General features: G+C 39.5%; 8 protein-coding genes across 8 annotated transcripts; 4 read left to right on the top strand and 4 right to left on the bottom strand.

The window, feature by feature from the left end:
* Positions 1–892: 892 nt before the first annotated feature.
* LOC128267905 (DNA polymerase epsilon subunit 4-like) lies at positions 893–1,976 on the top strand. The gene is made up of 3 exons (XM_053004855.1): positions 893–970; positions 1,039–1,188; positions 1,245–1,976. Exons 1-3 carry the CDS (start codon positions 922–924, stop codon positions 1,496–1,498), a joined length of 453 nt encoding a protein of 150 aa, XP_052860815.1. The 5' UTR covers positions 893–921; the 3' UTR covers positions 1,499–1,976.
* Positions 1,977–2,054: 78 nt separating this feature from the next.
* On the bottom strand, positions 2,055–2,698 carry LOC128267870 (uncharacterized). Its single transcript, XM_053004819.1, has 2 exons — positions 2,557–2,698; positions 2,055–2,495 (listed from the first exon to the last, which is right to left on the bottom strand). Exons 1-2 carry the CDS (start codon positions 2,598–2,600, stop codon positions 2,081–2,083), a joined length of 459 nt encoding a protein of 152 aa, XP_052860779.1. The 5' UTR covers positions 2,601–2,698; the 3' UTR covers positions 2,055–2,080.
* Positions 2,699–3,023: 325 nt separating this feature from the next.
* LOC128268843 (proteasome subunit alpha type-4) lies at positions 3,024–4,467 on the top strand. Its single transcript, XM_053006116.1, has 5 exons — positions 3,024–3,144; positions 3,278–3,483; positions 3,553–3,850; positions 3,911–4,034; positions 4,124–4,467. The coding sequence occupies exons 1-5, from the start codon at positions 3,142–3,144 to the stop codon at positions 4,270–4,272; spliced, it is 780 nt and encodes a 259-aa protein (XP_052862076.1). The 5' UTR covers positions 3,024–3,141; the 3' UTR covers positions 4,273–4,467.
* Positions 4,383–5,471, bottom strand: LOC128268844 (protein immune deficiency). Its single transcript, XM_053006117.1, has 2 exons — positions 4,855–5,471; positions 4,383–4,794 (listed from the first exon to the last, which is right to left on the bottom strand). The coding sequence occupies exons 1-2, from the start codon at positions 5,431–5,433 to the stop codon at positions 4,642–4,644; spliced, it is 732 nt and encodes a 243-aa protein (XP_052862077.1). The 5' UTR covers positions 5,434–5,471; the 3' UTR covers positions 4,383–4,641.
* Positions 5,472–5,588: 117 nt separating this feature from the next.
* On the top strand, positions 5,589–6,692 carry LOC128278856 (uncharacterized). The gene is made up of 4 exons (XM_053017583.1): positions 5,589–5,645; positions 5,723–5,936; positions 6,020–6,280; positions 6,349–6,692. The coding sequence occupies exons 1-4, from the start codon at positions 5,589–5,591 to the stop codon at positions 6,549–6,551; spliced, it is 735 nt and encodes a 244-aa protein (XP_052873543.1). The 3' UTR covers positions 6,552–6,692.
* Positions 6,693–6,842: 150 nt separating this feature from the next.
* Positions 6,843–8,555, bottom strand: LOC128267949 (folylpolyglutamate synthase, mitochondrial). Its single transcript, XM_053004913.1, has 5 exons — positions 8,538–8,555; positions 8,275–8,460; positions 7,701–8,195; positions 7,301–7,635; positions 6,843–7,233 (listed from the first exon to the last, which is right to left on the bottom strand). The coding sequence occupies exons 1-5, from the start codon at positions 8,553–8,555 to the stop codon at positions 6,843–6,845; spliced, it is 1,425 nt and encodes a 474-aa protein (XP_052860873.1).
* A 1,696-nt stretch (positions 8,556–10,251) lies between these two features.
* On the top strand, positions 10,252–16,232 carry LOC128278857 (ras GTPase-activating protein raskol). Its single transcript, XM_053017584.1, has 6 exons — positions 10,252–10,579; positions 11,339–11,444; positions 11,665–12,989; positions 13,048–14,900; positions 15,010–15,374; positions 15,582–16,232. Exons 1-6 carry the CDS (start codon positions 10,252–10,254, stop codon positions 15,769–15,771), a joined length of 4,167 nt encoding a protein of 1,388 aa, XP_052873544.1. The 3' UTR covers positions 15,772–16,232.
* Positions 16,233–16,548: 316 nt separating this feature from the next.
* On the bottom strand, positions 16,549–19,224 carry LOC128278334 (serine/threonine-protein kinase fused). Its single transcript, XM_053017047.1, has 4 exons — positions 19,096–19,224; positions 17,009–19,038; positions 16,811–16,940; positions 16,549–16,741 (listed from the first exon to the last, which is right to left on the bottom strand). The coding sequence occupies exons 1-4, from the start codon at positions 19,204–19,206 to the stop codon at positions 16,679–16,681; spliced, it is 2,334 nt and encodes a 777-aa protein (XP_052873007.1). The 5' UTR covers positions 19,207–19,224; the 3' UTR covers positions 16,549–16,678.
* Positions 19,225–19,256: the final 32 nt, after the last annotated feature.

Consider the following 19,256-nt stretch of genomic DNA (forward strand, 5'->3'; position numbering starts at 1 on the left):
ATTCGCACACACTGGCATAGGTGCAATTCCCCACTCCGGAACTTACGAGCAAATTATTCACCTACCGATGGGTTGACATAGAAAAAAATTGAGAAAGGGTTACTAACTATTCGCAGGATTTTATTTTACAGTTAGAATCGCACTACTCGAGCTAAAACACCACTTCCAACTCTTCCTACAAAGCCACCAGTAAGGCAGAAACGGCCAATCGAGAAAAAAGAAAACTCCGCGTTGCCCACGACGAACCATTTCCCATGGTTCGTCCGACCCGACCGAGTGGGTTATAACACGTTTTCCATTACCTTTACCAACTGCGTTTTATGCACATGGAATTGAACACAAATTTTACTGCTTTCCACTATTGTTTCTGATGCAAACTCACGTTTAAGGTTCAAACTTTTCTTTCGACTATTCCCCTGACGGAGCAATCTGCAGGATTTCTAAAATGGCGTTGCCATTCAGTGCGTTGATGAACAGATGAACTATTTCGTTGGTTCATTTCGATCATTCACTACTCCTTGCTTTCATCTAGATATCATTTAGCGGCCCTAGTGGTTTGTGTTACCCGTGCTGAAAAGTATTCCAAACATGATCCAAGATCACAATCATCGTGAAAATTAAAAGCCAAATTAGTAAAAAAGTAAATTCGTTTGTACGGAAAAATTATTAAGTTTGTTTGGAAATAGTTTTACTTTTCCTTTTACTCAATTTTCATGGGAAAATATTTTAATTTTGTCTTTTCTTGGTCCTTAAAGTTTGGAGTTTGGAGTAGGGCAATTAAACACAATTTGTCAATTTAGGACAAACCAAAAAAAACTCAACCGGGAACTAAAGCGTTTTCTCGAGCGTCATTTTGCTATAGCTTCGAGTTAACGCTTATGTTCCCGTTTGAGTTTCATAATATTATTACCAAATAAAAGTATGGAAAACGTTCAACATTCTGAAGAGCTGTTTGGGTCACTAAGCGAAGGTGAAACAAATAAATGTGACAAACAAATCTGTAATGAAGAACAATTAATGTGTTAATTAATGTTGCAGAAAACAACGGTATTTCTGAGCTAGGCCCAAGCTACGATGCAGAAACACCTGCCCTGAAGAACTGCCAATCACCCGAAAATGCTGCAATTGCAATTGAATGTGATGTTTCCAACACACACAAAGCGGAAGAAGCTTTAATAAGTGATGCAGGTACGTTATAAATTATGCTTGACTCCATCATATTGCAATAATATCTTCTTTTCTAGCGGATCGTGTCTCACAGTTTCCTTTGACACGAGTGAAACAAATTATGAAACTGGATTCCGGCGTTTCGATATTCAGCCCGGAGGCCGTGTTTTTAGTAACAAAAGCAGCAGAATTTTTTGTACAAACGTTAGCGAAAGAATCCAGCAGCTATACCATGGCTTCTAAGAAGAAAACAGTGACAAAAGCAGATGTTGAATTGGCAATTGATAACGTTGAATCGCTCTTGTTTTTGGATGCAATGCTAAATGTATGATGAAAGTGAGAAAATGCATACGTACCTATACGAATACAGCATTTTTTTACAGTATCTAACAAAAAGAACTGATGACGGTATCAAGGCTACTCATATCGTTGCCCAGACCATTTAACCTGGCCAGAGGACTGCAGAACGAACCACTTGACAAAACCACATAAATTGTTTGCCAATATTGTCCGGTCTTCTGCTTGTGTCTGTTGCGTCGGAGCCAGGGACTCAACCGCTGAACAGCTAATCCGTACAATCAGACTAGATAGCGAGCCAAAAAGCAAAGGAACCATTAATCGAAACCATGATAACCTAACTAGCGAGCCAAACAAACTAAACGTACTTACCACTACTTATTTCCTTATGCGGCAACTACAACCGCGGCGATCGAGCGCCTTCGCCCACCAATCTGTTATCCCGGCCTCTCTCGCATCACCGGCGATGCAATCTAACCATCTCAGACGGGGCTCACCACGTCCCCTCTGTCCCTCTGGGTCTAAGCGGACTTTAAAATGAATAAAAACAACAACGACTAAAGATAATTTTATTATCAATCTGACTCTACTTTATTTCTATTTTTTGAATGCGCAACTAATTCGATGTTTCGAGTTGAATGTTTAGTTCTGCCATTCGTTTTTCAATGTCGATTGTTGGTATCCCATTGTTCTTATTATAATGATAATTAAGAATTAACTGCTTTTCTTCTAATCCGGGTACGTGTTCAAACAACGATCGACCCAAATCTTGATCAATTTGGTTTTCCTCTCGTAGAACGCAGAAATAGATGAGGAAAATAGCTACACTGAAGTTCACTACGTACAGTTGATACCACGGAACGTCTTGTTTTTTGGGGCCACTGCGACTACGCTGTGCCGTCCATCGCGAAGCTTGGCTTCCAAAGTATTTCAGTGGTATACTTGTTTCTTCATTTGTCTGCTCTACCTTACGATAATGAGCACTTTTCGAAAAGTTTGCTGATGCTAAAATGACATTTTTGAAGCTTGGGCTAGAAAACGAAAATCAATATTTAATCGCGCTTTGTAGATTCTTGGATTTTCGATATTTACCTTTTACAAGAGTTGAACAAGGTGAAGACTTTCACCAAAGCCATATTTATTCACTTTCAAAGGAGGAGAAAATCCTCCTTAATGTTGTAATGAGAAAGTAAGACGAAGAAAGTAAGAGTAAGATGTGTTGTTTACTTTCTTGTGTTATGAAATGGAACCAGAAGACCGGAAAAACTGTCAATCAAACGCTTCGATTCGTCCGAACGCTTCGATTCATCTTTCCGTCGAAAGAAATTGTTGCTGAGTAATAAAAATAGTAATTAATACGGCGCCGCACATTTGTTGCAAATTACGCCTGGAATTTTTGCAAAATATTAAAGATTAGAAATATTATATTTCGTTCTGTTTCAAAGCTACGTTCCGAAATGTCATTTTTGCAACCCTTCGAACTCGATCCTTGGACCATCAGGTGTAACTCTAAGGAGTGTGTTAGATCCGATAATGTAAACAGTAATGATGACTTTTCATAATCGGCATATTTCGGTGCTTCTACTTATTCACAACTCAGCGTTATTTCGTGATATCCAGTAGTTTAGTTTGGGTTTGGATTGTTACTTTTGAGCCGCTTTTAAATACAAGAGTAAAATGGTACGTAAAATAATGTAAAACATTACAAAAGTGCTCTATAAGGTGGAATCGCCCAGCGTTTTCCACTAAGAACATAATAGTTATACTTTTCGAGGTTATACACCATCTAATAACGCAAACTCACTTCGTACAGGCAAGACGCTATGACTCCAGAACCACAATTTTTTCACCGGAAGGGCGTTTGTATCAAGTGGAATATGCTATGGAAGCTATATCACATGCCGGTACATCATTGGGCATACTAGCAAACGATGGCATTCTGTTGGCTGCTGAGCGCCGTAATACAAACAAACTGCTTGATAATGTAGTTTTCTCCGAGAAAATCTACAAGCTGAATGAGTAAGCTATCAGTAAGCTCGATAGAAATCAATATAATAACAACTTGAATATTTTTGCGTGTCGTTTCAGTGATATGGTTTGCTCTGTGGCTGGCATTACGTCTGATGCAAATGTTCTTACGAATTTGCTTCGCGTCATTGCTCAACGCTATCAACTGAGTTATGGCGAAGGAATGCCATGCGAGCAGCTTGTTTCTCATCTGTGTGACGTCAAGCAAGCCTACACCCAATACGGCGGAAAACGTCCTTTTGGTGTTTCTATTCTGTACATGGGGTGGGATAAACACTATGGATATCAGTTGTACCAATCTGATCCCAGTGGCAATTATGGTGGTTGGAAGGCTACTTGCATTGGAAACAATTCAGCGGTACGCATATGGCAGCATAATACATGATTGGTAAATGTTTATAATAATGGTATTCTGCAGGCCGCTATTTCCGCTCTGAAGCAAGAGTTGAGCGATAGTGACATCACGTTAGCCCAGGCACAGGATTTGGCCGTAAAAGTGCTCTCCAAAACGCTCGACATGACTAAGCTCACATCAGAAAAAGGTAATAGTATCTGGTTTTTAAAACTATGGTGAAATTTAACGTTCATTTTTGTTTCCCACTTCTCCCCGCTGTATGCTGTTGTGCTATAGTTGAGATGGCCGTTCTGACTCGAGAAAATCATAAAACAGTCATAAAAATACTGTCTAGTGGAGAGGTAGATGCATTGATTTCGAAGTATGAAAAGGCTGAAGCTGAGGCAGAGGCGGTAAAGAAGGAAAAATTGGGACAGAAATCTTAAGTTACATTTGCCATTCCATTCCGGAAGGTATGTTGAAGTGAAGTGTGAAGGATAGCATGTAAAATGGCTCAATAAACTCACCTTCAAACCCATTGATTATGTTTTTTACGAATATATTTCAATTACCACGATATGTTTTCGGATTCATACATTGTACGATTCACTTTTGCTTTTTTTCAATTTTAAACAAAACTGACCAACCTATTGCTATTATGTTTACCCTTTGTAACAATAAAAAGTAAAGCATATTTCACCTGTAAAACGATAAATCTTCGTCTATCACTATTTTTATGTGTCACTCTCTTCGAAGTCCTATTTCATCGTAGCGTAGCTTTCGCAGTCCTTTTAACCCGTAGCCGGTTATGATGGTCAGCTGCTCAAACTCTCTTTCCGGCTTTTCCATTCTCTCTTCATGTAATAAACTGTTTCTTTATGTTTATTTTCCCACAACAATGACACTAGTCGACCTAGCGTAGGGTTATCTTCGATTTGAGTCCAATCCAAAAGAAAATGGTAAATTTGCTGAAAAAGGAGAAGTAAACGTCTCAGACTGGTGGTACACCTCGCGCACACCATACCTACTTCCGACAATGTAGCGTTGTCTGCTTCAAAGGCATCTATTTGTCCTTCTGAGTATTCAAGCTTTCGGGCGAAACTCTTCCATTCGTAACCTAAATGTCTTGACACGATTTCAAGCATTTCCAGTTCCAATTCATCAGAAGATTGCATCATTTGGGTGATAGTGTTGGACAGCTTTAAATTGGCCCATTTAACGTGTTCCTTATGCTCCGTTTTGCAGTCATTGCATCCATTTGCAGGTTCCATAGCATAGCTGTTGCCAATGTGTACATTGCTGGAGTTCTTTATGTGAAAAACCATCTGACCGGTTGTGTTGGATATCGACGTTTGGGGGGCTGTATTGTAATGAACATTGTTAACCACGGTATGCGCCAGCATATTTGGTTCTTCCGGGATGGCCACTGCTTCGGTTGGTACTTCCCCCAAACTACTGGAGGGTACTAATGTCGTTGAGGCGACTTGGTCTATCCCACTGATATTTGCATTCACGAAAGCACTGTCGTTGTTAGTAGAAGCGGACACTGCCTTATTTTTCCCATTTACCCTCGGCATTGGAGTCGCATCTGTTTCCAGCTTCGACATGAAATTCTTATCGAAGAGTCTGCAAACGAACTTAGAAAACTTCGCCATTTCTTCAACAAGTGAGGAAACTCAGGTGAATCATTAGAACAAAACAACAGAACTGGGGGATCTGTCAAAAATCACTGACAGCTAGGTTGTTTTCATTTGACTGGGACATGTGTTTTGAATTTGTTACTCACAAAATTATTGGAAGATGTGGTCCACGAATTTGCGTAAATATGTGCTGCGATTAAATCATTCGTTCATTAAAAGAATTGTGAGAACTTCCCACGACGAATATTCTTCCAAGTCTTCTGCAGAGAGCCTTAAAAAGCAGAATACAGAGTTATCACAAAAGGTTCCAAGTGCCCGGTCGATCGCAGCCAAATACCAAATATTTCAAGATGAAGATTCACCAATTATCTTAGACGTGGATGAAGAACGAAAGATGCAGTACAGCGACAAACCACAAACACTTCAGATTGCTGACCCTTTCGAAATGTACGAAGGCATCGATTTTATACGTAAGTGCTTTCTGTTATGATCATCACCTTTTGCTGTTGTTACAAAATCTTTTCGACTGTACCAACGATTGATTTGCTTACAGGTGGTGAACAATATGTGTTTGAAATACACGATTTAGTGTCCATCCTCAAACTGAACAACGCAATCAATGTTTTTGTTTGCTCCGTTCCAAAAGAGATCAAATATGTTGACTACATGTGTATTGTATCTGGACGTAATAGGAAACACATGCTAGGAATGGCACAGTTCGTGAGAAAAGTGTATAAAATGAAACAACTTCCGCACGAATTTATTCCCAAAATAGAAGGAGAATCCTCCACCGACTGGATGGCGCTGGACCTTGGTAAGTAATATTCTTCTGTTTACCCAATTTTGTACTCGGTAAATGTTATGTTTTTATTCTATTTTCAGGGAATATTTCATTGCACATTTTTTCCAGCAAAGCACGCGAGCATTACGATTTAGAATCACTTTGGACCGTTGGTTGCGAGTATGATGGAGAATGTAATAAACCAAATCAGGGGCTTGTTGAGCTGTTTGAGAAACATACAATATATCTAAACGATCTCAAAACACTTGAACCAGGAAGATCAGTTTCTTCGCCTTCTTCATAAGTTACTGAAATGTGTAGATTACTGTCAGTTGTTACATTTCGTTCGTTATTACACTGGGTCTGTAACGGCTATGCTATGTTTGATTGGATTTACGATTGTAATACGACTATACTACTAGAAATAAAAAAGAGCCTTCTCGCAATATTATACAAAACACTTACTTTATTGTAACCCTATGAATATTGTACCGGAAGGCGCTAGTGCAACCAAAAAACCCCATATGCCATCATCTGGCTTAGGGATGATAGTAATAAATCGGTATAATTGAGACAGGAAACCACTGACGCCATGTTAGCTTAAAACACGATCCTCCATTCTTAACGCTGTAAGTGTTGCACCAAGAAGATGAATCGATCCGGTAATTAAAATGTCGCATGGTTCATCGCATGCGGGATAGTTGTTGTCAATGTAATCGAAGACGGATTTTACAGAATTATGTACGAACCCCGAAGCCTGTTTTAAATGGTTTACCCAATGCGAGTGATATTTTTCACAACGCTGTATTTGTAAATCTAGGGGAAAGTTATGATTAACAGTATCGAAGTTAGTACTGGAGGAAGTAAAAGCCAAATTTGGTGTGAAGAATGCTGCGTCGAAGGAAATGGTTCGCGCCAATGTAGACAAAAGAGACAACGCATCCCGATCACCGGTAGAATTGAAGACCAACAATCGTTTATGCTCGCTAGAAAAGAAACAGAGGTCGAATATGACAAAGGGTCTATGACGATTTAAACTAATATTGTTGATACCTTGCAGATTTCGTTTGGAACCATCGCGCGCACACTGCAACGCTATCCGGTGTGTGAGCGCCGTCTAGGAAAATTGTTCGCTTTCCCTCACAAGGAATGATTTGTAGTCTTCCGGGCCAAAAATAACAATTGACCCCTTCTACAATTTTTTCAGGTATCAGCAGTTTATCATCAAATGGTAAAATATGAGGACGTGTACGCCGAATCCAGTTCGTCGCTATTTGAATTGCCAGTGATGTATTAATTTCCATTTCCGGACAGCAATTGTCCACCATCGTAGGAATCTTCGTCCAACGATACTGTTGCAACCGAGATGGGACTGTGTGTAGCTTTGCCTAACAAAAGTAACGAATCGTGAATATCGAGCGTTTATCTTAGAACGCACACTACTTATCAATACATTTTTCAGGCGACATTCGCTCTCAATTACAGCAATGCATTCAGCTGGTTGCTCTGCGACAAATACATCTGATCCTTGCTTTACGATTCCGGCTTTTTGCCAAGCAATCGCTTCCAACGTTTCTCCCAACAGTTGCGTATGTTCCAGCCCAAGGGAGGTAATGCCGACCGTTGGTGTATTTCGTAGAACATTTGTGCAATCGTACCGTCCGCCAATCCCAACTTCTATTACTGCTACATCCACCGAGCCAATGAACACATTTAAAGCTAGCAAGGTCAGGAATCCAAAGTACGATGGCATATCCGCCTCACGTTCCTGGGCAGCGAATAGCATGTTGTAAATCTTCCAAAAATGCTCCGCAAAACGGTCTTTTGAAATCGGTTGTCCATCTAGACGGATGCGCTCCGTTACAGACACCAAGTGCGGTGAGCTAAAGAACCCGGTGCGATAACCATTAAATCGAAGAATCGATTCCACCATAGCACACGTTGTCCCCTGACCCAAGGATAGAAACAATATTTTATTAAACGACAAACAGCACGCGATAAGCGCGATTACGTCCTAGTTCACCAACCTTTCCCTTCGTTCCGGAAACATGTATCACGGGAAGTAGATCCAACTTCTCCATTGTGATGCCGATTCGTTTTAAAAATTTTACTGTGTCGCTTGTATGCTTTGAATCGTTTTTATGCCTGCTTTGAATGGAATCCTGTAAAACGCTATAGTTGGATTGTAGTGTGTTTAACGTAGCAATAGCATTCTTGACGAATAGAAACAAGAAAAAGTTTAAGCGGACGTTGATCAGTCAAATTTGTCAATTTTTGTGCCTCATTTTACCTCGTAGTTTTGCTCCATAGTTTTTGAGTTGCTGGAAAATGACACAGTGGAATACAAATGCATTTTTGTCCGTGACGTTGTAAATTGTTTCATCATCAGCATTGAAACTGGCTCCATCACCATTGCACGACAAGCGATAGTAGAAATCGCCAAACGAAACATGCGTTTGGGTCTCAACTTACCGCACTCAAATTAACAAACACTAAGTAACTCAAAACGATGGTCCGAATGCAATCCTTCGTTCGCGCTAGAAACTTGTAATGATCACCACAGTCAATGCCGGCAAGCGATAATAGAGATAACAGAGCCTTTGAAAACTTTATAAAAATTTTATAATCAGCAGATTTATTTGTTTGTTTGTTTGTTCGTGTGTTTGAAATTGAACTGTCAGCGTGTACTAAATTTTGTCGACACGAACAAAACCAAAAAAAAAAGAAAAAAAAAGCAAAAAGAAAAAATTCGCAGAAAAATAATAATAGAAAAAATAAAAACAAAAATAAGAATAAAAAAAATGTTCATTCCAAACGTCAAACGATTTTGTCGGCAAAACCATCTTTTTCGACGATTTTGTCGACAAAACCAAAGCTCTCTCGCTCAGCAAAAAGAGAGCTTTGGGCAAAGTTTGGTGGTGTGGTGTCAACGCGCATCGCTTAAATCTTAATTCAGCGTCGATAAAAAAAATGATTGTCAAACGTGTAGCAAAGCAAGAGTTTTGAGGCGATAGTTTACAGTTTTGAGGCGATCTTTTCCCCAAAAGCATTTGTTGGAAAAGGTTAACTACGCAGAGTTTATCGGAGCTAGAGTAAGCCTTTCCTGTTCTTTATTATCAGTGGTAGCTCTGACGCATTTTGCGCAGAGTTAAATAAACAATACACGCGTAAATGAGAACTGGTGCTCTAATCGATTGTGAAAAATATAGGAAAGCCTGAACATAAGGAACAACATGAGATTAAGTGATGGAATGAGTGATTGAAAGATAGTGCAAGAGTGTAGTTTTGGTGAATCTATCAGTATTTTATGCCTTGTGAATGGAATTTGCCACTAAACACGAACTGCGCAAACTAAACGTGTGTGCGAGTGCTTCATAAAGTGTGTGTGTCGAACATTCCTGTGGAAAGCAAATTATGATTAATAGGAGTTAAAGCTGGCAACATTCTATGCGTTTCTCACGTTATTGTTTAATCTGATCAAAGGTTTGCTGGCTGTTGGTTGGTTAAAGATACATTTGCTTACGGTAAATATTATAAACGGAATGACAACATACGTTGGTCATAATGAAGAGCGTCCGATTTGTAGTGGGGATCCGTTATTTTCTCCCGAAAGTGATATGACGTCTGCAAAAAAAAATCAAGCAAATAGATCAAGAAGTAAATAATAACGCACTAAACTACAACCTTCAGTACAAGGGTGGAGAGTAACCAGCAGTCGCGGTCTACTTTGTACATATAGTTATTAACAAATTTCAGCACTAATAATGCTTCATGACTTCGTAACAAATTACACCAATTTATCCAACTTTTATTATATCTTTGACAGTCTGCTAACAGGAAAGTTCAGAGAGTGTGATCGCATACCACCACTGAAACTGGCCGAACTGTGTGGAAACATTGTATAGTGTTGTAGAAATTATGTTATAGACTAAAGTCGTGTGCACATAGAATGGTCCAAGTGAACATCCTACATCAAAAGATAAAATACATTGTTATTAAAGACAATGTCTAAAATGCCCAACATTTCTGGAGATGCGCCTTCCCGTGATATGTTTGCTTTGTCACGCGAACCGACAAAAAGTCCGCTTAATTTCATCCGCCGAACGAATTCCATAAAGCTATCTCGCAGTAATTCTTTGCTGAAAAATCTCACTTCAAAGTGCGTTGATAACAGTGGCGATAGTTTTTATCGTTTGGGAATTGAAGTTAAAGAACTAGATAGCGAACGGTTGTACCAATTGCTAAAGGAAGGGAGTGTTACAGAAGACATTTGGAGGATATTCTTTGTGCGATACCAAGAAGACAAAGAAGCGGAAAACGTAACTCTTTCAGGTAAATACAAATTCGGAGATTCTTGCGAGTTTCAGACCCGGTTTTGGAAACAACAATAGATTTTCTATTAAGCTTTGTGCCATAAATGGTCTAATTACTCTATTGTCCGTTCGGCGAACCACTCTTCTGAGCGATTAGGTTAGACTCGTCCCAAGATTTTGTCGATTTGATGGCCTAGCTACCTAGAAGTTCAAAATGCTATTCCGTTTTAAGTGCTAATAGGAACTCAACTTGTGCCACAAGTCCTTCGAAAACCAAAACTATCTTCCCAAGTACCGCAGTATTAGTAGTGCTGCTTTATGTCTTTGATTTGATCCTTTATTGGCTGCCAATAAATTTCGATATATTTTAGTTATGTGCTTATAATACAGTTGTTCAAGTTCAATGTGCAACATACATGGTAGTGGCACCAAGTTTGCATAACGAGTTAAATTCGGGTTTGTCTTTTGATCGTATAATATTTACCGATAAAATATGTACGTATACAGGATAAAACAAATTACACATTATCTTAAGTAGTTTTCATTTCTTTTAGTGCATTTAGCTCAGCTGTACTAAACAATTGATGAGAAAAACTGCCAACTTGAATTATATTCAAGGCGTTTTAATGTAATTTTAAAATAATGTCAAGTAAATGTGTATACGCATAATGCTCCAAAGATTTCCGATTTTTAACGTACTTATAAATTCGCAATTTAACTGAAAACTTCTTTAGTCTTTACAAAACATATTGATGTTTCTTTTGTTTTTGCGTTACAGACACATCTTATGACAAAAGATACCGTCGGGGATCGGCGCCCACTACACCAGTTTTGTATAAAAGGATGGAGTCAAAGTCAAGGTTTACAAACTTTTTCACTAAACGGTATGTAATCCATCAAAACAAAAAAATATCCTTAAATCTAGAATTTAGTTTTATAATGGTGTTTAAAACAAATCTATCTTGATAAATGCTGCAAACAAACAAGCTAAGTGTATGCTTGAAATTATGTTTGGAGTGCACAGGTATATTAGGTTTTTAGAAGTTGAACAGGTGTATTCGCATACGCTTACTAATAAAAATGTTCATTCTTTGATTATTTAAGGTCTTTCCGGTTAAACCATCTGAAGCGAACTAAGTCCGTAACTAAATTGGAACAATCTAAACATGGATACGCCGGTCTCCGTGGATCACGCTCACATGAAAGTTTGTTGTCTAGTCCCGCTGAGGGATTGACAGATCTTTCGTGCAATGGTTCAATCGGCGTTGCGCCGGTACATTCCTCAGTTCTCGGTCGGCGTCATTGTTTTCAAGTGTGTAGCGAATCACTTGGTGTAAGATACTACAGTTGTGGCTCGCGCCAAGAGCGCGACCTGTGGATATACAGCTTGCGCAAGTCAATTGCTCCAAATGTCTTCAATACATATCGCCTGGATAACTCGCTTCATATGTGGATATATGAAGCAAAGGCTCTGCCTCCGAAGAAACGATATTTTTGTGAGATAAATTTGGATAAATCATTATATGGTCGAACGTCCGCGAAGCTTAGAACTGATTTATTGTTCTGGGGTGAATTCTTTGATTTTCTTGATGTCCCTGAGCTAACGACAATCACAGTAAATGTGTATAGAGAAGGAGAAAAGAACAAAAAGCGTGATAAGCACGTACTAGTTGGTTCAGTCGATATTCCTATACAGGACATTACGACACGTATGTTCTGCGAAGACTGGTATGCTATTGTATCAGACAAACAAAATAGTGTAAATAAGAGCTTATCCAAAGAACCGCTCCCAACGATAAGAATTAAGTGTCGATTCCAATCGATCACAATACTACCTACGGACGTGTATCAGGAGTTTTTGGCTTTCCTCAAAGCGAACTACAAAACAATTTGCGAGCTTATTGAGCCTGTCATTGGTGTAAAAGCTAAGGAAGACATTGGGCAAGCGTTGGTGCTGTTAATGCACGCCCAAGGAATGGCTGCTCAATTTCTCACGGACGTCGTTACGTTGGATTTGCTACGAGTCGCTGATCAACGATTGACGTTTCGGGGCAACTCGCTGGCTACAAAAAGCATGGAAGCATTTTTGAAGCTGACCGGTGAGCAGTATTTGCAAGATACACTATTGGCTCCAATAGCAGAAATCATCGCATCGGACAGGGATTGTGAGGTAGATCCTACGAAGACGAACGGCTCGTTATTGAGGCAGCAACAAGCATTGCGCAATGCTGTGAAAACAGTATGGGAGGCAATAATCAATAGTACACATATTTTCCCAATTCAATTGCGCGACTGTTTTTCGACGTTTCGTGAACGACTGCAGGATTTAGATCGACAGGATATGGCAGATAATTTGATAAGCGGTTCAATATTTCTTCGATTTCTGTGTCCCGCCATTCTGTCACCAAGTTTGTTCAACATTACGAATGGTACGTCTTATCCATTTTGATAGCGTTATGACTAACTAATTTTTTTGTTTGTTCTTAGAACTACCATCAGCTCGCGTTGCCAGGAATCTGACGTTAGTAGCGAAAACTCTGCAAACCCTGGCCAATTTCACGCGTTTTCAGGGAAAAGAAAACTTTATGGAATTTCTGAATGACTTTCTCGAGCAGGAAGCACCGTGCATGAAACAATTTTTGTACGATATTTCCAATCATGCAACAAAGCAGGACGACGTTCGAGCTCTTGACTTCTCAGGATACATCGATCAAGGCAAACAGTTGTCTATTCTACACAGTCTACTGTCGGACACGATGGCAAAGCTTCATATCGATAACCGCCACGAACTGTTTCCACTAACAGCGATCCTGCAGTCCATAACAATGGCTAAGGAGTCCGAAGTGCATAATGTGCATTTACGAGAGTTGCAGAGAAACAAGCATACGGACCCATATCAACCAACCGAACAGGATGCAAGACGCCATGTCTTACGCCATAATAATCGAGGCGATATACCATTCTTGGATCGTGCTGCTAACGACAGTCTGAAGCATTCACATTCAGCATCCAGCATCTCCATAGCAAGTAAATCTACACTGCATTCCAGAGTTTCGGACAGAAATGTCCACACAGGCGAAACACTAGTTAAGCCTTACCAAAATCACTACCACTCGCCCGTTGTTAGTACCAGAGGTTATGGCTCTATCGATAGTCAGTATTTCCCTGCATCCGGTGTTTCCTACTACCAACCTTCAAACGTTCTAACTATGAGCAGCATGAAAGACGAGAAAATTAAAAATCCGGCAGTAAGCTCTGGAATTCGCGCTACCACTTTACCTCGTAACCCGTCCAGTGCGAAGCAAGAAACTGTTTTCACGTATAGGAGTAACACATCGCGGGATAACGAAAATGACAACAACGTAGATACCGTCTCGACATGTAGCTCCTCAAGAAATCTAATACGGATTGGATTGGACTCAAATAGCCCCTTCAACCGGAAAAGTCCCACACCTCTGCTAAAATCAACATCGTCATCGCTCCTGCATCCGTTGGAATTTAAACATTGCAATGTGGAATGTCCTATTGGCAACGAACCAGATAAGAGCGATAATGTATGCATATGCAGAAACGCGATTGATACCATAGTCTCATCTGCAAAACGGCAATCAACTACGGAAAAGTCTAATCCGTCCAATATGCCAATGAGCTTGGAAGACTTGGATGATTTAATAAATTATGCTGACGAACAACCTGAACGTACAATGAACAAAGTAGTTAGAAACAGCAATGTTGACAACCGAACTTTTCGCAAAACAGAAGAGCAGCTATATGACAAGCGCAGCGACACGTCTTTAGACACTATGTATTCAAATAAGCTCACGTCGTATGTGTACCCAAGCAACAAAATACACATAAAAAATTACAGCCCGACGGAGCTTGCTCAAGAACAACAAATTCAATACTTTACCAAAAAGGTCCTTCCAGCGACAACTGTTGATAGAACCAAAAGGTTTAATCAAAACATAGAAAACAATGGCATGGAGTATGTTGAACACTTCGAATATCTTCCCATGTCTTCCGGTTCTAACGTCCATGAAAATGGAAGCAACTATGGATATGTGCCGCTGAATAGTAGAAAGCAGTACCGCAGTCATCGTATTCATCGCCAGCATACCGATAGCGACGAAGATGTTCCTAGCGAATCGAGCGGGGATGAGAAACTTAATAAAATCATGTCAAATCATCGGCATGAGCTGGCTTCTTTAACGTCTGTAAAAACGTTGTCTTCAGCAACAGTAACCATTGCAAGGGCGGAAATTCATGAAACCGACTATAAGCTGGCCCGTGCAAGTGATTTCCGAAGAAGCCGCATGCCCCGAACGAACCCTATGATACAGGTAAAAATACATACACAATTTCGAACTTATTTTTAAACGCCGATTATTCATCTCTAAAATTCAAAAGCTAAAACTCGATCGAATTCGAAATTCATTCGTCTGATTTCAGTACAAATTGGGGGATTGTTTGGACATCCATCATAGCTTACAAGACAAACATGTCGTCAGTCATTATGAACGTCGCCAATCGGAAGAATCCGATCGCACGATATCAGAAAGCCAGGCGGATATTGTAAGCGGTCCCTCTTCTTCCTCCTCATCGCAACATCAAACTAACTATGAAAAAGAAAACACAAGTCTGTGCAAAAGTAGTAAATCCGTTGAGCAATGCCAAATGGAGATTCAACGATTGCAAGCTTCTTTGGATTCGATGCGTCACAAATTAGAAATGTCTGAGGTGAAAGACGAACCCAATACCGATGTGGCAAACGTATCCCATCACCTTGACAGCAGTATAAGGAGTATAATTGGAAGGTAATAACTTCTACAGCACCAACATAGCACATTTTTATCATTCTGAATATAATGTGTATAAAATAGTACAAAGTGAATCAACATGTGCGTGTATCTCGAAAAGTTTGCTAAACAGATGAGATTTCAGAAACATGGGATGAGGCAGGATAATGATATTTTCAGCCCCTCCTGTATTATTGAAATCAATAAATTTTTCTTTTTTTACAGATTGTTATCAATGGAAGAAGAACTACGTGAGGAGCAGCAGCAAATGTCATTGGCTTTATCACTGAAACAAAAAGTTATAGAAGCCCAAGGCCAACAAATTGCTGCCTTAGATGCTGCCAATAATCGGCTTCTAATTGCACTGTCTAGCTTGCAAAATCGCTACGTGAAACAGTCCAGCATTGAAGAGTAATTGAGTTACGAAGATGACACACATTGCACAAACTTTTTAAATTACTCACCAGTAGTTGGCAAAAGTGTTATGGTCCGAAAAAAAGAATTCACTTTGCTTTAAGATAAGGTTGCAAGAAAAACATTCATTTAAGCGATCGGTGCTTTAGTTTGAAGCATTTTATGAAAATAGTCAAGCGCGTCAAGAAAGGGACAATCAAAACTTAAATTTAGAATTCACCCATAATGCCAAGAACACATTACCAAGGAGGATATTTTTATTTTAAATAGAAATTATGGTTTATTTTATTTAATATAGCCTAAAGTGTTCAAGGTCTTACATGTATGCTGATACCAATGGAAGTAACACATAAACTACCAGAGTTTTTAATTTTATTGTTCAGTGTAACTTCAATCGCCTTGCGTATTATACCATTTTGCGATGAAAATGTATTTTGAAATGAATAAATTTGATACTATAATGTTTAATTCAACCCACGATGTGTGTAAACATTTCTTTCGCTTAAAAACAATGCTGTATGTACTTAAAAAACGGTATTTTGCAGCCCTTCCAAAATATCACTTCAGGGATGGAATTCATACATTGGATTCTCGTTTTTACAATTATATTGATGTTCAGGAAGACTACACTGAACAATAACGTGTATTTTGAACCATAAAAATTGTGCTTTTCTTATCGAACCGCAAAACTTATTGAAATTTTATACGTTTCGGATCCTGGTTTTGTGTTTTTCTCTTAAACGAAATTCATCCGGACAACCGAAAAGTGTTGAATAAATACATCTTTGACTGGCAATCAATGGCACAGACATATGGAAATAAACGAACGTTGGTTTGTAGTTAATCGCTAAATTTAACATGTATATTTTAATTTAACGCTTAAGATGTGTGAAACACCATTGCACCAATCACCGAAGCTCCTCTGCAACAAATGACAAGTATTTTAGTTCTTTGATGCCGAATTTAGCTTCCTGAAATGGAGACGTAAAAGCGTTGGAATTAAAACAACATAAATTCAAAATTATCAATAATAACATTACCCTTTGCACATCTAAATTTTCGTCTGAGCATAACGACTCAAGGCACTCCTTGAGCTCATTAGACCAACGTTTCTGGAAAGCCAAACAACTAAATCTAGCCAATATGCGCAACAACATACAGGATCGCAGTCTGTCGAAAAAAAATAAATGGACAGATAAACGGATTATGAAGACAATATAACTTTACATGAGCCATACCTTAAAATTGGGTCTTCGTGCTTCAGCAATGCTGGTAGGTCGATGTTTTCATCAAAAATTATTTGTTCAATTATTTCGGCGTTCTCTGGCAGTTCACGCATTGCACAGTTTAATAGAGCGAGCAGCGAGCAAACCAATCGTACGTAGCTGCTATTCTTGTGAACAATGCTGAAGAAACTAACGAAGAGTTTCTTGGCCCCAAGAATTTCGATTGCGTCACAGAATTGATTCATAAATACGTCCCCCGTGTGAATGAGATAACATATCAGATCATAAAGTGCCGTCAGCGTTTTCACCTCATCGTTGTCTAGTGCTGCTAGGTGTCCAATAGGGCTAGTTGACATTGGAGTTTCTGGTTCATTGTAGTCCACCAGCTCAGTACTAGAGGGCTTATTACATAGCAATTTCGATGCGTACACCAGATTCGGAACCAGCTTCAGTTCACCATAGACACTAATTATATCCCGTTTTATCGTTGGCGGTATGTCGATCGCCAGCGGGAGACTGAGCAAGTGCGCTACGTTTTCGATTACTTTCGAGTTGGTTCGACAATTCCGAAGTGGTGCCACAATGATGCAGACGAAGTTTCGTTGCTTCAAGGAGTCAAGCTCCCCATCAAGAATTTCTTGCATAGAACGTTGCAAAAATACTAGCCATTCTTCATTTTCAATGGGCGGGTTTTGTGATTCATCACAAGAATCCCAGCCCGGGAAAAGAGTGGGTGTATTTTTTTCATTATTTTTCTGTGGAAAGACTTGACCAATAGGAGAAGGGAGAACTTTACGTCCTTCTGCCGATTTTTCAGTAGCAAGTTGTTTCTCCGAAGCAATTCGTATTGAAAAATTATCTATGCTTTGGCTCAACTTGCACCGCTCTAACTCTTGCGATTGGTACTCGGTTGGGAAAACATTTTCCCTAAATCCGGGCTGCATCAACGAAAATATATTTCGTTGACTATCATTAGCCGGATATAAAGGTATAAGAGGAAAATTGTCATTGAAATAGTTTACACACAGATTAGTGTTGTTCGTCAAATGTGTTGACAAATCATAACTACGGACATTTGGGAATAACTGTTGTTCACATCCTTCCGTAAATATTTGTTCTCCAACATTTCTCGATCTACTTTCGGCTACCACATCGGCTGCGTAATCGTCGTTGTCTGTTTCTTGATATTCTACGTCACTTTGCAAAATAACGTTGATACTATCTTTTGATGTAGTCAACTCATCATTGTTAGGTTTATCCATTTCCTTGGGGCGGCCTGATAGTTGCAATAGATGTTGCGATTGATTCACTGCTGCTCGAGATTGTGAGATCGTCAATGTATTTGTAAATGGCGATTGTGGGTAATTTTCATCAATTATTACAATATTGCCTTGTACAAAACTGTGCGATAGAATGTTCGACCAACTCATGCGCTGTGTCGGATCTCGTTCTAGCAAACCTTGCACGAAAGAAATACAGTTACTCGTCAAGTAACTGGGCCACTTGATGTACTGATTACGAATCAGCCGAACGAGATGTATCATGGATGTCGAGCTAAAAGGAGGTTCTCCAGCTAGCATTTCATAAATAATGCAGCCCAATGACCAAAGGTCTGCGTGATGATCGTACGGTTTTGCTTCCAGTAACTCTGGTGCCATATACAACGGAGTGCCTTTAATCGATGTAAGGACATGCGTGCCCATTGTCATGTTTCTAGCAAATCCAAAATCACACAATTTGGCGCACATATTTCGATCCAGTAGTATGTTTTGTGGTTTTAAATCCCGGTGTAATATACGGTGCGAATGTAAGTAGTAAAGGGCGGACACGAGATCGAAGGTGATCTTTTGAGTTTTCAGTTCGCTTAGTGAACCGTCTCGAAGTAAGCTATGTAAGTCCATCTTCGCATATTCGGTGACCACTACGATTTCATTGGGAGTTTCATGAGAATCTAGCATACGGATAATATTTGGATGCCTTAGGTTGCGTTGAATTTCACACTCTCCTCGCAGGCCTTTAAGCTCTCGTCCGGAACGTCCTCTCTATAGAAGAAACAAACAATATAATCAAGCAGCAGGGCATTTTGTTTAATAACCTACCTTGTTAATGATTTTGAGCGCTACAGTAACCTTTGTCGTTTTGTCCACTGCCTTATACACCTTTCCGAATGAACCCTCACCGATGAGATTACTTACTGCATACTTTTCCATTTAGAAAGCGACCAATCGTATTGCTTTGTCAAGTGTTTAAGTACTCTATA

The sequence above is a fragment of the Anopheles cruzii genome, chromosome 2 (assembly GCF_943734635.1).
Source record: "Anopheles cruzii chromosome 2, idAnoCruzAS_RS32_06, whole genome shotgun sequence".
In the NCBI taxonomy this organism is placed as follows: Eukaryota; Metazoa; Arthropoda; class Insecta; order Diptera; family Culicidae; genus Anopheles; species Anopheles cruzii.

What these genes read in the sequence shown, in the direction of transcription:
- LOC128267949 (XM_053004913.1), bottom strand. An exon ending in TTTCCGGAACGAAGGGAAAG is followed by an intron (nt 8,196 to 8,274) that starts GTTGGTGAACTA and finishes TCCTTGGGTCAG; the next exon opens with GGGACAACGTGTGCTATGGT. An exon ending in GCGAATGTCGCCTGAAAAAT is followed by an intron (nt 7,636 to 7,700) that starts GTATTGATAAGT and finishes TACTTTTGTTAG; the next exon opens with GCAAAGCTACACACAGTCCC.
- LOC128278334 (XM_053017047.1), bottom strand. Translation starts at nt 19,206, where the DNA reads ATGGAAAAGTATGCAGTAAGTAATCTCATCGGTGAGGGTTCATTCGGA. An exon ending in CGCTCAAAATCATTAACAAG is followed by an intron (nt 19,039 to 19,095) that starts GTAGGTTATTAA and finishes TTTCTTCTATAG; the next exon opens with AGAGGACGTTCCGGACGAGA. An exon ending in AAAATTTAGATGTGCAAAGG is followed by an intron (nt 16,742 to 16,810) that starts GTAATGTTATTA and finishes TCTCCATTTCAG; the next exon opens with GAAGCTAAATTCGGCATCAA.
- LOC128267905 (XM_053004855.1), top strand. Translation starts at nt 922, where the DNA reads ATGGAAAACGTTCAACATTCTGAAGAGCTGTTTGGGTCACTAAGCGAA. An exon ending in GTTTGGGTCACTAAGCGAAG is followed by an intron (nt 971 to 1,038) that starts GTGAAACAAATA and finishes TTAATGTTGCAG; the next exon opens with AAAACAACGGTATTTCTGAG. An exon ending in AGCTTTAATAAGTGATGCAG is followed by an intron (nt 1,189 to 1,244) that starts GTACGTTATAAA and finishes CTTCTTTTCTAG; the next exon opens with CGGATCGTGTCTCACAGTTT.
- LOC128278856 (XM_053017583.1), top strand. Translation starts at nt 5,589, where the DNA reads ATGTGTTTTGAATTTGTTACTCACAAAATTATTGGAAGATGTGGTCCA. An exon ending in GATGTGGTCCACGAATTTGC is followed by an intron (nt 5,646 to 5,722) that starts GTAAATATGTGC and finishes TATTCTTCCAAG; the next exon opens with TCTTCTGCAGAGAGCCTTAA. An exon ending in CTGGATGGCGCTGGACCTTG is followed by an intron (nt 6,281 to 6,348) that starts GTAAGTAATATT and finishes TTCTATTTTCAG; the next exon opens with GGAATATTTCATTGCACATT.
- LOC128268843 (XM_053006116.1), top strand. An exon ending in AAAATCTACAAGCTGAATGA is followed by an intron (nt 3,484 to 3,552) that starts GTAAGCTATCAG and finishes GTGTCGTTTCAG; the next exon opens with TGATATGGTTTGCTCTGTGG. An exon ending in GCATTGGAAACAATTCAGCG is followed by an intron (nt 3,851 to 3,910) that starts GTACGCATATGG and finishes GGTATTCTGCAG; the next exon opens with GCCGCTATTTCCGCTCTGAA.
- LOC128278857 (XM_053017584.1), top strand. Translation starts at nt 10,252, where the DNA reads ATGTCTAAAATGCCCAACATTTCTGGAGATGCGCCTTCCCGTGATATG. An exon ending in TTTGTTCAACATTACGAATG is followed by an intron (nt 12,990 to 13,047) that starts GTACGTCTTATC and finishes GTTTGTTCTTAG; the next exon opens with AACTACCATCAGCTCGCGTT. An exon ending in GAACGAACCCTATGATACAG is followed by an intron (nt 14,901 to 15,009) that starts GTAAAAATACAT and finishes GTCTGATTTCAG; the next exon opens with TACAAATTGGGGGATTGTTT.
- LOC128267870 (XM_053004819.1), bottom strand. Translation starts at nt 2,600, where the DNA reads ATGGCTTTGGTGAAAGTCTTCACCTTGTTCAACTCTTGTAAAAG. An exon ending in TTGTTCAACTCTTGTAAAAG is followed by an intron (nt 2,496 to 2,556) that starts GTAAATATCGAA and finishes TTCGTTTTCTAG; the next exon opens with CCCAAGCTTCAAAAATGTCA.
- LOC128268844 (XM_053006117.1), bottom strand. Translation starts at nt 5,433, where the DNA reads ATGTCGAAGCTGGAAACAGATGCGACTCCAATGCCGAGGGTAAATGGG. An exon ending in ACAACGCTACATTGTCGGAA is followed by an intron (nt 4,795 to 4,854) that starts GTAGGTATGGTG and finishes CTCCTTTTTCAG; the next exon opens with CAAATTTACCATTTTCTTTT.